This window comes from Danio rerio, chromosome 9 (genome assembly GCF_052040795.2).
Source record: "Danio rerio strain M-AB ecotype USA chromosome 9, GRCz13ab, whole genome shotgun sequence".
Classification (NCBI taxonomy): domain Eukaryota; kingdom Metazoa; phylum Chordata; class Actinopteri; order Cypriniformes; family Danionidae; genus Danio; species Danio rerio.
Genome location: NC_141029.1, coordinates 55,196,946 through 55,212,323, shown reverse-complemented (window position 1 = coordinate 55,212,323; position 15,378 = coordinate 55,196,946). Strand labels below are relative to the sequence as shown.

General features: G+C 38.3%; 2 protein-coding genes and 1 long non-coding RNA gene across 4 annotated transcripts in view; all 3 read left to right on the top strand.

Moving 5' to 3' along the window:
- The window catches only part of LOC147835447 (uncharacterized), a 479,758-nt gene that overhangs the window by 377,121 nt on the left and 87,259 nt on the right, over nt 1–15,378 (top strand). The window lies entirely within an intron of this gene.
- map3k13 (mitogen-activated protein kinase kinase kinase 13) overlaps nt 1–15,378 on the top strand; it is a 120,005-nt gene that overhangs the window by 28,018 nt on the left and 76,609 nt on the right. The gene's annotated exons all lie outside the window — the stretch shown is intronic.
- Nucleotides 7,928–15,214, top strand: LOC147842461 (uncharacterized). The gene is made up of 2 exons (XM_087268442.1): nt 7,928–8,080; nt 8,530–15,214. Exon 2 carries the CDS (start codon nt 8,718–8,720, stop codon nt 14,445–14,447), a length of 5,730 nt encoding a protein of 1,909 aa, XP_087124568.1. The 5' UTR covers nt 7,928–8,080; nt 8,530–8,717; the 3' UTR covers nt 14,448–15,214.

Here is a 15,378-nt window from a genome sequence, read left to right as displayed (position 1 = left end):
ACAGTAGGCATTTTCAAGGTATACCGCGGTTTGGAAAAGTCAAGGTTTTGAAACCGTCAAAATTTTCAGCAAAACCGTTCCTAAGGTATGTGTACGATTTTTTTTATTTTCTTTTTAGGACAACAGTATCTTCGGCAAAAAGGATATCAACACATGCCGTTTTAAATTGTAAAAAAAATCTGTTTTTGAAACAAATGAAGACAGCAGATAATAAACAATTTATCCTGACGTGTTTTTTGTTCCAAAATATTTTAAATGTTAAAATAAAATATATGGTGTTCAAAAGGGATTTTTTTTTTACCCATTTAAAAAGAATATATTTTAGAGCCGTAATCACAATACTGCAAATGTGGCATGGTTGTTGGTGGCAGACGGGCTGGTCTGAGTATTTCAGAAACTGCTGATCTACTGGGATTTTCACGCACAACCATCTCTAGGGTTTACAGAGAATGGTCTGAAAAAGAGGAAATATCCAGTGAGCGGCAGTTCTGTGGGTGCATATGCCTTGTTGATGCCAGAGGAGAATGGCCAGACTGGTTCCAGCTGATAGAAAGGCACAGCCTACTTGAGTATTGTTGCTGACCATGTCCATCCCTTTATGAGCACAGTGTACTCATCTTCTGATGGCTACTTCCAGCAGGATAACGCACCATGTCATAAAGCGTGAATCATCTCAGACTGGTTTCTTGAACATGACAATGAGTTCACTGTACTCAAATGGCCTCCACAGTCACCAGAGCTCAATCCAATTGAGCACCTTTGGGATGTAATGGAACGGGGGTTTTGCATCATGGATGTGCAGCCGACAAATCTGCAGCAACTGCATGATGCTATCATGTCAATATGGAGCAAAATCTCTAAGGAATATTTCCAGTTTCTTGTTGAATCTGTGCCATGAAGGATTAAGACAGTTCTGATGGCAAAAGGGGGTCCACCTTGATATTAGTAAGGTGTACCTAATAAAGTGGCCGTTGAGTGTATTCAGTTGAAGTGAGAATTATTAGCCCTCTTGTATATTTTCCCCCAGTTTTTGTTTAACGGAGAAAAGATTTTTTTTAACACATTTCTAAACATAATAGTTTTAATATCTCATTTCTAATAACTGATTTCTTTTCTCTTTGTCCTGATGACAGCACATAATATTTGACTAGATATTCTTCAAGATACTACTAGTCAGGGTAAAGTGACATTTAAAGGCTAAATAGCCAAGTTATGGTAATTAGGTCCTTTTTGAAAATACCGGTAAATTCGTTCTGGCTATTTTCCGGAAAGAGAAGTTGTAACATTACCGGCTATTTGCCGGAATGCTGCGCTGTGTGAATGCAGAAGGAAGATTGCCGTAATAAGCGCGTGCACGTCTAGAACGTGCTGACGTGAGACGTCTGCTTTAGCCAATCAGAACAGTCAGACGCATTTACGTCCGCGCGGTTTATGAGAATAAAAGCCTTTGAATATTTTTCTAGACACATTTAGCTGCTAGAAGTTAGTCAGATCACGTTTATATGTTGTTCTTTATGCCAACTGTGTAAATAATCATCGATGAGATGCTTATGATAAGCCGTTGTTTGTTTACCTTCAAGCTTTGCATGTGCCTGTGAAGCAGCCTGTGAGCGCCGCACACGCACATATTATGAACATCTCGACATGCGAAAGTGATCCTGCGAAAGTTGTTCACAATATTGATCATCCACAGAGTTTGTAATTTAGTCAAATGTTTACAAATACAAGCGCAGCCGTTTAAAGCTCATTTGTGGTCAATGATGTCAGAATTTACCGGTATTTTGGAATGGATGTGTGAATGCTGTTTTCCGGAAAATTTCCGTAACGTCCTCGCCTGTGTGAACAGAGCTTTTTTGAATATACCGGTAAAGTCGTTCCGGAAATTTTCCAGATATTTACCGGTATCACTGTGTGAAAGGGGCTTTTGTTTAACATTGGTTTGTTCTGTAGCCATCAAAAAAAGTGGGCTAATAACATTAATAATAATATAAAAACTGTAAAACTGCTTTTATTCTAGCTCAAATAAAAAATAAGACCTTCTCCAGAGGAAAAAATATTATAGGAAATACTGTGGAAAAATCCTTCCTCTGTTAAACATCATCAAGGAAATATTTAAAACAGAAAAAAGGACCAAATAATCTTCAACTATGTCTTGATTTTCAGGCCTGGTTAACTGTGTCCTGACAGTAGATCTAGTGTATACTGCATTACATCAAATCTTTAAAGGCTAATGTTGTCTTTAACTCATGCTGTAGCTTCATATGTCTGTATTTCTTGATTTATTGTGCTGAATCTGCGATTTGGTTGTATGAACTTTGGAATGTGCTCAGATGTGTCAAACAGGACCGGCTTGCTGAGCAAACATGCTTGACACTCCTGTATGTCAAAGCCTTCAGCTTAGTCAATGTTCAACAGCACTCTGACCCAGGTCAACAACAATGGACATGCACTTGGTTTCTATATAATTATTAATCCACTATATATTTTCAGAGCTTTATTGCAGTAAATTTAAGACTTGTATTAGCAAAATATCATCAAAGTGCTGTCAAACATTTTTGATGAACTGGCCACCAATTGTATCTGTATTAAATTAAATGTATTAAATGTAATTTTTTTATTTACATTTTATTTGTAATTTAATTGTTTAATTGAATTTAATAATTAAAATTTATTTATTTTTTTAAAATTGTATTTACATTTTTGTTTTTTTTATTGATTTAATTTAATTTGAATTCATTTTTTATTTTTATATTTAATTGTTTAATTTAGTAATTAAAATGTATTTATTTCATTTGTTATTGTTTTTTATTTACAATTTTTATTGTTATTGTTTAATTTGACTTAATAATTTAAATAATTTCTAGATCTTTTTGTTTTATTTAATTTTTTTTACATTTTTATATTTAAATGTAATTGTTTAATTTAATTTATTAATTTAAATTAACTTATTTTTTATTTCATTTTATTTTTTATTAAAATTAAAAAAAAAATTTCATGTAATTGTTTAATTTTATTTTATTTTTTTTATTTAATTTAGGTATTTTAATTTAATTTTAATTTATTTTAATTAAATTTAATTTATTATATTAAGTACAAATTTATTTGTTTTCATTATCTTCATATTTTTTCTAGCTTTTTGCATTTTATATCTTTTTTGTGATAATTTAACCCTTTATTCTTCATTTTTGCTTTTATTAGTCTTGTAAGTCAGATGTAAATCTAACTCCCTGGTATATTCCACATAACCTTTTGTAAAGCTGCTTAAAAAATTATAATGATTGTGAAAATGGCTATACAAATAAACTTGAATTGAAATGAATTTGAGTAGTGCTACCGTAATAATAAAATTAGCAGTAATCACATTATGACAATTCAGATAGTGTCAAATATCTGAATTATTAATCTTTAGTTTGTTGATAGAATTAATTATGAATCTCATTATCCATAATCTTCTTTGTTCTCTGGCTTGCAGTGTTTTTGGTGGTGTTTTTCTGTTATTGCTGATATTTTTCATTAATTTTTGTATGTCAGAGGGAAACTAATGAAGCAATGGTTGGTAAATTATGAGAAACTGACTTCATCTCACATCATTATACAAAATTATAATCAAGTCGCTTCTACCAGCATCATTAGCACATCCGCAGAAGTGGTTAATATGCATGCGTTTATGAAGTAATTAACATAAGGTTTATGATTAATTTATGAATGACACCCGCTGTTTCCAGAGCTGCAAACGACAGTGTTTTTTGTGTGAGAATATGTTGCATTTGTGCCTTTTTGGTAGAAAGTAAACAATATTTTTATATGTTTCACTTTTGAACATTTTTTGTTAAAATACTATATTGTGATTATATTTAATAATAAAAAAAATCACTAAAATCAAAATAAGTTTGGGTTTTACCAAATGTTTAGATGATACTGATATTGTGAATTTGGCTTATTTTCTCTTATTATCATCTTGAATTCTTGTTTGTGTAATAAAGAAACAAGTTCATGCATAAAATATTCAGAGATACTGAAAAAGCTTATGTGTTAGCTGTCTTGGTGCTGTCACTTAAAATAACAAACCCTGTACATCTCTATATTTAGGCTAAAACACTGCTTTATTTATTTAATTATTTATTTATTTATGTTTGTACTTTAATTTTAGTCGTCTTTTATTTCTTTAGTTTTCATTTCCAAAATGAATTATCTAGTTTACCATGATAATAAAGCTTGTTAACAATTTTTTAATGATTTATGAAGGAATTGTATTGCTTTGTTTCATTATTTCATCTTTATTTACAAGTAGCAGGGTAATTACAGCTACTGTATATTTCTGTGGGTTCGCATCTCATTCCTTTGTCGCCTCTGGTGGCAGTGTCACAAACTGCAGTGTCACTAACTAGGAATGCTCCGATTGATCTGCCGGAGATCTGTATCGGCCGATAATTACATTTGAGGAATCGATTGGTACTCATTGATCTGGCCGATTTCATGAACTGAACACAAGTGTTTGTTTATGAGTTTACAAGCAGGGGAAGATGCACATGCGCGCCCGAGTTATGCACTAGCAGTGCTACAACACATGAGCTACGTTTCCAAATTGCATTGTTAGTCATTTTTATTACCATTTTTATCTATTTTATCTATTTTTTTGTAAAGCTGCGCTTCTGACTATTACATGTATGCAACATCCTCAATTTATTATCTTAGGTAAGACGAGATGTCATATTTAAAGGGTAATTGCGCTTAAGCTATGGCACAGATATATAAAGCTTGAAGAATCCGAATCGGCACCGTGAAAAAGAATTGGTAATCAGTATCAGCTGCAAAAGTCCTAATCGGAGCATCCATACTGAAAACATTTCAATAATGCCTTTGTCCTGTGGCAGCGCCACATGCGTCAGCAGTGTCATTTTGAACTGTCACTCACTGTATTCTGAAGTTATGAATTTTCAACTGAATTTATGCTAATTTATTTATTTATTTTTAATTTATGACAATGTTTAATTCATCGTCACTTTAAAGTAATCATTGTACAATAATTTTCCTTAAAAGTAAAAACAAATTACTGAATTGTTTTAAAAATTGTCAAAGTCTGAAAAGAAGTGTTATTTTCCTTAAAATAAATATAATTTGTTCTTTTTTTTTTAAATTAAAACATTTGGATGGATTAAATAATTAAATATGATTTATTTCGCCTAAAATTTATATTTTTTCTTAAATATTAAAAAATATATATGCAAGAAATTAAATGTAAATTAAAGATGTTTTTTCCTGCAAGATTAATACAGTTTTAATATGATTTTCTTATCATGGGCTGAAACATCAGCTATTTCTTCATTATTTAGGGCAGATGTGAACACCTCTATCCTCAATCACACCAGCTGAGCCTTTGTTTTTTTATTTAACAAAATGTTTATAATCTTCATTTACAATTCCTCTGCTGATATTGAAGTCTGAGTTCAGCCGTGCGTGAAGCGTGTGTATGTATATGTGTGTGTGGACTGTCACGCTTTAATTGTCCAGAAAGGGGTGTGAATGAGGTGGCTCTTTGTCCCCGTGTGGGGCGTCTGCAGGGTGTGGTTGAGGAGGCGGGACAGACAGACACACACACACACACACTCACACATACACCCCAGAGGTCTGACATTTAATGATCCGGACACGAGCAGCTGTTCATTAGTTTGTCCCTTTAGACACCCACAAAATATTCTCCTTTATTTGCACCCGTTTACCAGCTGAACCTCTGTTTAACAGGCCATGGAGTATGAAGAGAGAACTCACAGTTCACAAACAGCAGCGAATGCACACTCACCGAAATAATCATTTTTAACCCGTAGAAGGTTTTTTAATAAACCACTGAAAAAAATTATTCATGGCATTTACAGTTTTTATTTTAATTTTTTACAGTAAGTGGTTACAAACAATTGATATGGGCTGAATTTAACCAAACAGATTAAGTTTCAAACTGTGGTTCGCGGAGGAATCGCTGAATAAATAAAGTAAAAAAATGAATACCCTTTTAACCCTTCGACGCATGTGATAACACAGATGATCAGTAAATTGATTTTAATATGCTAAACCTTTTTTTATTTTATTTTCAATTTTCTAATGTGTGTTATGTATTGGAAAATACATAAATATTAGAAAATTTCCCCTCGAGTTGTATACAAAAAAACAAACAAACATGTATTGTATCATTTGAAGCTACACTGTAAAAAAAAAAGAATTACGGTTTATTTACGGCAGCTGGGAAATTAACCAGAAATTTTAAATTTAAGTAAATTTCTGTAATGTTATGGCTGTTGTTTTACAGTACATTTCTGTAATTTAATGTCCGTTGTTTTACAGTAATTTTCTGTAATTTAATGTCCGTTGTTTTATAGTACACTTCTGTAATTTAATGTCAGTTGTTTTACAGTAATTTTCTGTAATTTAATGTCCGTTGTTTTACAGTACATTTCTGTAATTTAATGTCAGTTATTTTACAGCAATTTTCTGTAATTTAATGTCCGTTGTTTTATAGTACACTTCTGTAGTTTAATGTCAGTTGTTTTACAGTAATTTTCTGTAATTTATTGTCCGTTGTTTTATAGTACACTTCTGTAGTTTAATGGCCGTTGTTTTACAGTAATTTTCTGTAATTTAATGTCCGTTGTTTTACAGTACATTTCTGTAATTTAATGTCAGTTATTTTACAGTAATTTTCTGTAATTTAATGTCCGTTGTTTTATAGTACACTTCTGTAGTTTAATGTCAGTTGTTTTACAGTAATTTTCTGTAATTTAAGGTCCGTTGTTTTACAGTACATTTCTGTAATTTAATGTCAGTTATTTTACAGTACATTTCTGTAATTTAATGTCAGGTATTTTACAGTACATTTCTGTAATTTAATGTCAGTTATTTTACAGTACATTTCTGTAATTTAATGTCTGTTGTTTTACAGTAATTTTCTGTAATTTAATGTCCGTTGTTTTACAGTACATTTCTGTAATTTAATGTCAGTTATTTTACAATACATTTCTGTAATTTAATGGCCGTTGTTTTACAGTACATTTCTGTAATTTAATGTCAGTTGATTTACAGTACATTTCTGTTGTTTTTATTGTTGATATTATGTTTCCTCGTTCAGCATTGCAAGTGTTCAGAATTTTTCAGAAAAGCCTTTTTTTTCTAAATGTAGCACATACTGTATCGTATTGAAACAGTGATGCATACCTAACCGTAAGTAGATTGAATCGTTGCACCCCTAATCTTTACTGTACAATATATTGTCATTTTCACATTTAAAATACACTAACATTCCACCATTACTGTCCTACGGTAAAGCATGTGTAATTCACAAAAATTGTTACCGGTGTATGCTAATATGATTTTTTTTTATTGTATTAGTTTAAACATTGTCCTAAGCATTAATTATTTTGCACTACAAATACAAGAGCACAATTTAAATTTAATAATTATTCATTTTAATAACTTATTCAGCCTTTAATATTTAACAGGAAACATCATATGACATCATGACATTTTCCAGCTCTGTAACCTAGATTTGTGACAGTAAGAGCTGCTAAAACATTTCCCTTTTCTCCTCAAACCTGCGCATATGGTGCATCTTGTCCGTCCTGTTTTGGAAGAAGGACTTTGATCCACAAACCTGCTGAATTTTTAAATGCGATCACGGTTACAGAGGAGATTTCACACATTTTCTCCTAAATAATTGATTGCAGTCGAGAGATTCTGTCTGTGTGTGTGTGTGTGTGTGTGTGTGTGTATGAATGCATGTGTGTTTTCAGGGAATCCACTGAGTTTTTTGCATTTCTGTTTCAATGGCATTCATGCTATTTCAGCCTTTTGCAGTCTCTTTAACTTGAACTATATTTGTTCAAAAGGCTTCTGGAACATTCTCTTGCTGACTGATACGCAAGTGCATCGTCACTTTAATGGGCGGGACTTAGAGAAGGAAGAGAAGCAGGTGTGCAGAGCAGACAAAGAGCCGAACTGAAATCGCTACAAAGTCAAAGTTGTCTGCTTATCTGCTCACGTTGCATGCAGATTAACACAACCAATGATGTATATAGTTGTGCGTGCACAGAAAGTAAGTGTATTTGGTTTTGTTGATGTAAATGTCTCCTTATTTTAGATCGCGGGTGAAATGCGCCATAGCGCCATAACGCAATAGCGTCTAATGGCCGAATTTGAAGTTGTAACTTATAATAGTTGATAATTAAACTTGTTTTCATATGCAGTATGCCTAATGCATGTAATTTTAACACTTTACATGTACAAATGTAATCGTTTTGTCGAGTTATTTACTACATATACATGTTGATTATTATTTCATTGGAAAATGTGCCTCAGCCACGTTTAGTGATCTATTGGCGCCCTCTTGCGGACAGTTAGGGAACAACTGCTCTAAATGTTTCCATTCATATGATGCGGTTACTGCAATTTGTATTCATGTTTTATAATTATAAGTATTGTTATTGATGTTGTAATTGTTAATTATATAATTGCTTATGTGAGATTATTTTTGTATTGTTTCAGAAAACCACAACTTATCATCAGTAAATGTTCAACTGAGAAATGGAGTCTGAGTGAATTTCTTTGAATAGATGACAGTAAACAGTTCTGACCGACTGTCTGCAGGGATTCAGATACACCCGAATCAGTGTTAAATTAAAACACTCAGTTACAAAGTGGTCCTTCGAGCCGGAGGCTGAATAACTGCAGATATGTCATCCTGTTCACAGCAAGAGCCTCCAGCTGTTCGCCCCAGAAGACATATAAAGCCTCCTGCATATCTAGCAGACTTCCAAGTACGTATGACTGGATCTGAGAGGGGATGCCAGCAACTTACATATTCAAGTGATGAAGAAGTTAATGCAGAATATGCTCCATTGTCTACTGAACGTGAGTCTCATGCCTTCACACCTATAAGTCAGCGTTCACCAACCAGTGATCTGGTGCTACAGGATGAATGGCAAAGTACACCGAGAGAAGAGGATGAAAAGTATCATCAGTCGCAGCAGTCAGCCTGGGAGGAGATGCAACGAGAGAATGATGAGCTTCGTAGCTGCATCCGACAAATGCCAGAGATTTTAAGTGTATTAAGGGGTCTTAAAGAGGAGAATATTGTAATGAAACGAGAGATCCAGCAGCTAGCCTCAAACGTAGCCATTCAGCATAAGCCAGTCGCTCGGTTACCAGCTCCTCGCCCTGACGTACCAGAAACAGTTCATAGCCAGCCTCTGTCCCCCACACAAAGCAGCGATTTCCCCCAGTACCCCTCTGGGCAGATTAAGCAGATAACAGAGCAGATGAGAGATTGCACTGTCTCACCTTTACCAGTAGAGCAGCCCCAAGCACTGCCAAGGTATCGTACCCCTAATCCAAGACTAGCTCCTCATCTTCAGCCTCATCCACATAGTGAACCCATCCACTACTATGAGCCCAGAGAGAATTATCCCTCACACTCAGACCAACGACAATCCTACCATATGCAGCGTTCAAGGATTGTGCCTCCATCTGCAGTGCCATACTCTCAAGAGAGAACATACCGAGGACCTAAGCCTTCTATTCCGTTCTTATCAACATCGGATCCACGAGAGTTTTCAAGGTTGCGCATGGCTTTAGAGAATCTCCTACCCAGTGATGCATCTGAACGTTTCCGATATCAAATCCTCACAGATCATCTACAGTTAGAGGAGGCATTGCTGGTAGCGGATTCATATTGCAACTCAACACACCCTTATACGGACACTATGCAAGCTCTCATCAACATGTATGGTCAGCCACACAAGCTGGTCCTGCAGAACATCGCTGAGGTCATGGATGGCCCCAATATCAGAACTGGAGATGTTGAAGCTTTCAAGCTGTTTGCGCTTCGAGTGCGTTCTCTGGTGAGCATGCTAGAACAGCTGGGTCCTGAAGGTAATGTTGAATTGGACTGTGGGTCACATGTTTCAAGACTGCAAAGCAAACTCCCTCATGAGCTGAGAACTAGCTTCAAGAGATATATACACCCTATGAGAGTAGCTATACCAACCCTCATCGATTTCTCTAACTGGCTAGAGTATGAGCTACAAGTTCAGGATGATGGCGTCAAAACTTCAGGTTTCACACCAGGCCCCAGCAACAAGAAAAGGCTGGAGTATCGTAATCCTAAGGCTGCCAGGAAACCCACAACCATCCTGCTAGGCACAGAGAAACCCATGAGTGGGAGAACAAGTCAACCACAAGCCTCAGAGGTGACACCTAAATCTGCCAGGTTTAAAGGGCGGTTAAGTGCATATTGCCCCTACTGTGACAATACCAATCACTTCTTGAATGGGTGTGCTAATTTCAAAGACCTTACCAAAGAGCAGAAAGAGTCCTGGATTCGGAAAAACAATCGATGTTGGTGTTGCGGACGCAGCCATCATGCCTCGAAATGCACCCTGAAATCCCCCTGTAAGACTTGCAACAGGAGACACCTATGCATATTGCATGATGTTAATGAAAGGACTGTAGATTCCACTGAAACAGCTACGAAAGAGAACTCCTGTCTAGTTAACACCACCAAGGATGTCCTGTATGTTGATCGCCCAGTTTATAGCCGTAAAGTACTTCTGAAGGTGAGCAAAGTCATCATTACCAATGGAGACAAATCCATTGAGGCATATGCTGTTTTGGACGACGGGTCGGAGAGGACCATCCTGCTCCATACCGCAGCACAGGAATTAAATCTGAAAGGGCAGCCAGAGGACCTAATACTGCGGACGGTGAGGCAGGACCAACAGGTTCTTCACGGGGCGGCAGTCTCATTCACAGTGTCCCCTGTCAGTAACAAACACAAAAAATTCTCCATTCAAGGTGCCTTTACAGCAGAAAGACTTGGACTGGCAGAACAATCTCACCCCGTTGCTTCCCTCCAAAAGAGGTACTGCCATTTAGCAGGGCTACCCTTGCAGCAAATAGACAGAGTCCAACCTGTACTGCTCATTGGCTCAGATTGTCCACACTTGGTGACCCCAATTGAGCCTGTTCGTCTAGGCCCTCCAGGTGGACCTGCTGCTGTACGAACTCGACTAGGCTGGACACTACAAGGCCCAACACACGAGATTAAGCATGGCCGCAATACTCACCAATGCCTCTTCACCGCTATACCTCATAATGCTGAACTGTTTGCCCAAGTAGAAAGGCTATGGCAGATGGACGTAATCCCATACCGCAATGAGAAAGTAGTGACCCGGTCAAAACTTGATCATGAGGCTATCCGGCTCCTACAAGAGAAAACTGTAAGAGTTAATGTGGATGGAATTATGCGATATGCAACACCACTGCTGCGTGTACAACATATGCCGACTCTGCACATGCCTAAAGAAGCTGTACTGCCACAGCTCAGAAGCATTGAACGTAAGCTGATGAAAACACCTGATCAGGCATGTGCTTACAAAGCTGAAATTGAGAGACTCAAGAATGCTGGTTATGTGGAGAAACTACAACCAGGTGAAGCTGAGAAATCACAAGAATCATGGTACATCCCTCACCATATGGTCACCCACAATGGCAAGAATCGTGTTGTGTACAATTGCTCATTTCAGTATGAGGGACAAAATTTGAATAAGCTGCTACTACCAGGTCCCACTTTGAGCCCCACCTTGCTAGCAGTGTTACTACGTTTCCGAGAACACTCAACAGCTCTGAGTAGCGACATACGAGGGATGTTTCATCAGGTGAGGCTGCTTCCGGGAGACAAATCCTTGCTTCGGTTCTTGTGGAGAGACATTGCTGTAGATCAAGCCCCAGAAGTGTACGAGTGGCAGGTACTTCCCTTTGGGACTACATGCAGTCCCTGCTGTGCCACATTTGCTCTCCAAAAACACGTACAAGACCACAGTCAACCCGGAGATCAGGTGAGGGAAGTGATCGAAAAGTCATTCTATGTTGACAACTGTCTTTACAGTCTCCCCTCCAAAGATGGAGCCAAAGATCTTGTTGATCAGCTCTGTTCCCTATTGAATGAAGGAGGCTTTGAACTGCGTCAGTGGGCCAGCAATTGTCCAACAGTGGTCGCCCACCTTCCCTGTGATATAAGATCGAATAACTGTGAGCTCTGGCTTAGTCAGGGACTGCAAGATACCCAAGAATCTACCCTGGGACTGCTCTGGCGCTGTCAGTCAGACACTTTGCACTACAAGCACAGGGAAGTGAACTGTACTAAAGTAACCATGCGCAGCATTTATTCTATCCTGGCCAGCCAATACGATCCCCTTGGCTATATTATCCCCTACACCACAAGAGCGAAAATACTAGTGCAGCGTCTATGGGATAAAAAGCGTGATTGGGACGATCCACAACTGCCTGAAGATCTGCTCAGTTTATGGAATTCATGGGAGAAGGAGTTGTGTGAGCTAGACAAGATAACACTGCCAAGATGCTACTCCAGTCCAGACATGGATGTACCAACTAGCAGACGAGATGTACATGTATTCTGTGACGCGTCGGAGAAGGCTTATGGGTCTGTGGCCTATTTGAGGACAGAAAGCACAGAAGGACAGGTTGAAGTTGCCTTTCTAGCAGCCAGGTCACGTGTTGCCCCCCGAAAGCAACAGTCTATACCTCGCCTTGAACTGTGTGCAGCTCTAAGTGGTGCCCAGCTCTCCAAGGTCTTAGTCACAGAGCTCACATTACCCATCTGTTCCTTAACCCTCTGGTCAGACTCCACGACTGTACTTACCTGGTTATTGTCAAGTTCTTGTCGTTACAAGGTGTTTGTGGGAACACGAATAGCTGAAATTCAAGAACTCACAGCTTCTGCAAGCTGGCAATACATACGATCAGAGGACAATCCTGCGGATAGTATCACAAGAGGAAAAAAGCTGTGTGACCTAGTCAAATGTGACCAGTGGAATCAAGGCCCCTCATTTCTTAAGCTGCCTGTGGAGACTTGGCCAGAGCAGCCATCCTTGCTTGCTGAAGAGCAGCAGCACGAACTAAGGCCAGCTGTGTTTTGTGGAGCAATTACAGTCACACCCTTGCCAAATCCACAGCAGTATGAGACAATGACTGAGTTCATAAAAGCGTGTAATCAGCAGCTATACGGGGCGGCCAACATTACATGTGCTGATGAACAAAGACAACTGGAACAACTTGTTCTTTGTCAAATCCAAACTGAATCCTTCCCTACTGAGATGGCCCAACTAAAGTCCGGGAAACCAGTATCAGGTACAAGCCGATTGGCTTCTCTCTCTCCCGAACTTGACCCTACCACTGGTCTCATTCGGGTAGGTGGCCGTTTAAGACATCGCACAGAAGCAGAGCTGGACTGTACTCACCCCATAGTCCTTGACTCCCACCATCCTGTAACTAAACTCATTATTAAGGATTATGATGAGAAGCTACATCACCCTGGATCAGAACGAGTGTTCGCAGAGATGAGGAGAACATATTGGGTGCTACGAGGACGTGAAGCAGTTCGGAGACATCAGCATCAATGTGCAGAGTGTCGTAGATGGAAAGGGAAACCAGAAGTTCCCCTGATGGCAGACTTGCCACTTGCAAGACAACAGCTCTATAAACCTGCCTTCTTCTCAACAGGGATGGATTGCTTTGGACCTTACCTGATTAAGATCGGAAGGAGAAATGAGAAGAGGTGGGGCATAATATTCAAGTGCCTCACGACCAGGGCAGTGTATATAGATCTGTTGGCCAGTATAGATTCTGATTCATTCCTAATGGCCTTAAGACGTTTTATCGCTCGACGAGGAAAGCCATACGAGTTACTAAGTGATCAAGGCACTAACTTCAAAGGTGGAGAACGAGAGTTGAAGGAATCTCTTGGCGCCTTGCACAGTGAGCTCCAAAGTCATCTTGCCTCCCAACAAATTAAGTTTGTCTTCAATCCACCGGGAGCACCCCACTTCGGGGGATGCTGGGAGAGAGAAATACGTTCAATTAAAGCTGCTCTCCAAGTTACACTAGGGGCACAGACTGTGACGGAGGAAGTTTTAAGGACAGTCTTAACTGAGATTGAAGGGATACTTAACTCAAAACCGCTCAGCTACACATCATCAGACATTTCTGATGTAGATCCAATCACTCCCAACTGCTTCCTCATTGGCCGCAGAGATGCCTCACTGCCCCAGGTGGTGTATCAGGACTCAGGAGTGATAAGCCGACGCCGTTGGAGACACAGCCAGCTGTTAGCAGACCACTTCTGGAGGCATTTTATTAAGTACTACCTGCCCAATCTCCAAGTTCGGCAGAAATGGAAAGCAGAAAAGGAAAACCTGCAGGTTGGCGAAGTAGTGATGATTGTCGATCCTCAGCTCCCTCGAGCTCTATGGCCAGTGGGGAAAATCGAGCAAGTACATCCAGGAGCTGATGACAGAGTAAGATCAGCCACTGTACAAGTTGGAAGGAAAACATATACCCGACCAGTAGCACGTTTAGTTAAGCTGCCAACCCTTGTTAAAGATTGATCCACTTTAAGGAAAGAACCTTTTGTAAATGTGCGAATTCAATTATTGAATTCGGGGGCGGCTGTTCAAAAGGCTTCTGGAACATTCTCTTGCTGACTGATACGCAAGTGCATCGTCACTTTAATGGGCGGGACTTAGAGAAGGAAGAGAAGCAGGTGTGCAGAGCAGACAAAGAGCCGAACTGAAATCGCTACAAAGTCAAAGTTGTCTGCTTATCTGCTCACGTTGCATGCAGATTAACACAACCAATGATGTATATAGTTGTGCGTGCACAGAAAGTAAGTGTATTTGGTTTTGTTGATGTAAATGTCTCCTTATTTTAGATCGCGGGTGAAATGCGCCATAGCGCCATAACGCAATAGCGTCTAATGGCCGAATTTGAAGTTGTAACTTATAATAGTTGATAATTAAACTTGTTTTCATATGCAGTATGCCTAATGCATGTAATTTTAACACTTTACATGTACAAATGTAATCGTTTTGTCGAGTTATTTACTACATATACATGTTGATTATTATTTCATTGGAAAATGTGCCTCAGCCACGTTTAGTGATCTATTGGCGCCCTCTTGCGGACAGTTAGGGAACAACTGCTCTAAATGTTTCCATTCATATGATGCGGTTACTGCAATTTGTATTCATGTTTTATAATTATAAGTATTGTTATTGATGTTGTAATTGTTAATTATATAATTGCTTATGTGAGATTATTTTTGTATTGTTTCAGAAAACCACAACTTATCATCAGTAAATGTTCAACTGAGAAATGGAGTCTGAGTGAATTTCTTTGAATAGATGACAGTAAACAGTTCTGACCGACTGTCTGCAGGGATTCAGATACACCCGAATCAGTGTTAAATTAAAACACTCAGTTACAATATTTGAGGCCAGGATGATTTTAGAAATCTTCATGCAGTTGCTCTGGCTCAGT

Coding starts and splice junctions, on each gene's coding strand:
- LOC147842461 (XM_087268442.1), top strand. CDS start 8,718: ATGTCATCCTGTTCACAGCAAGAGCCTCCAGCTGTTCGCCCCAGAAGA.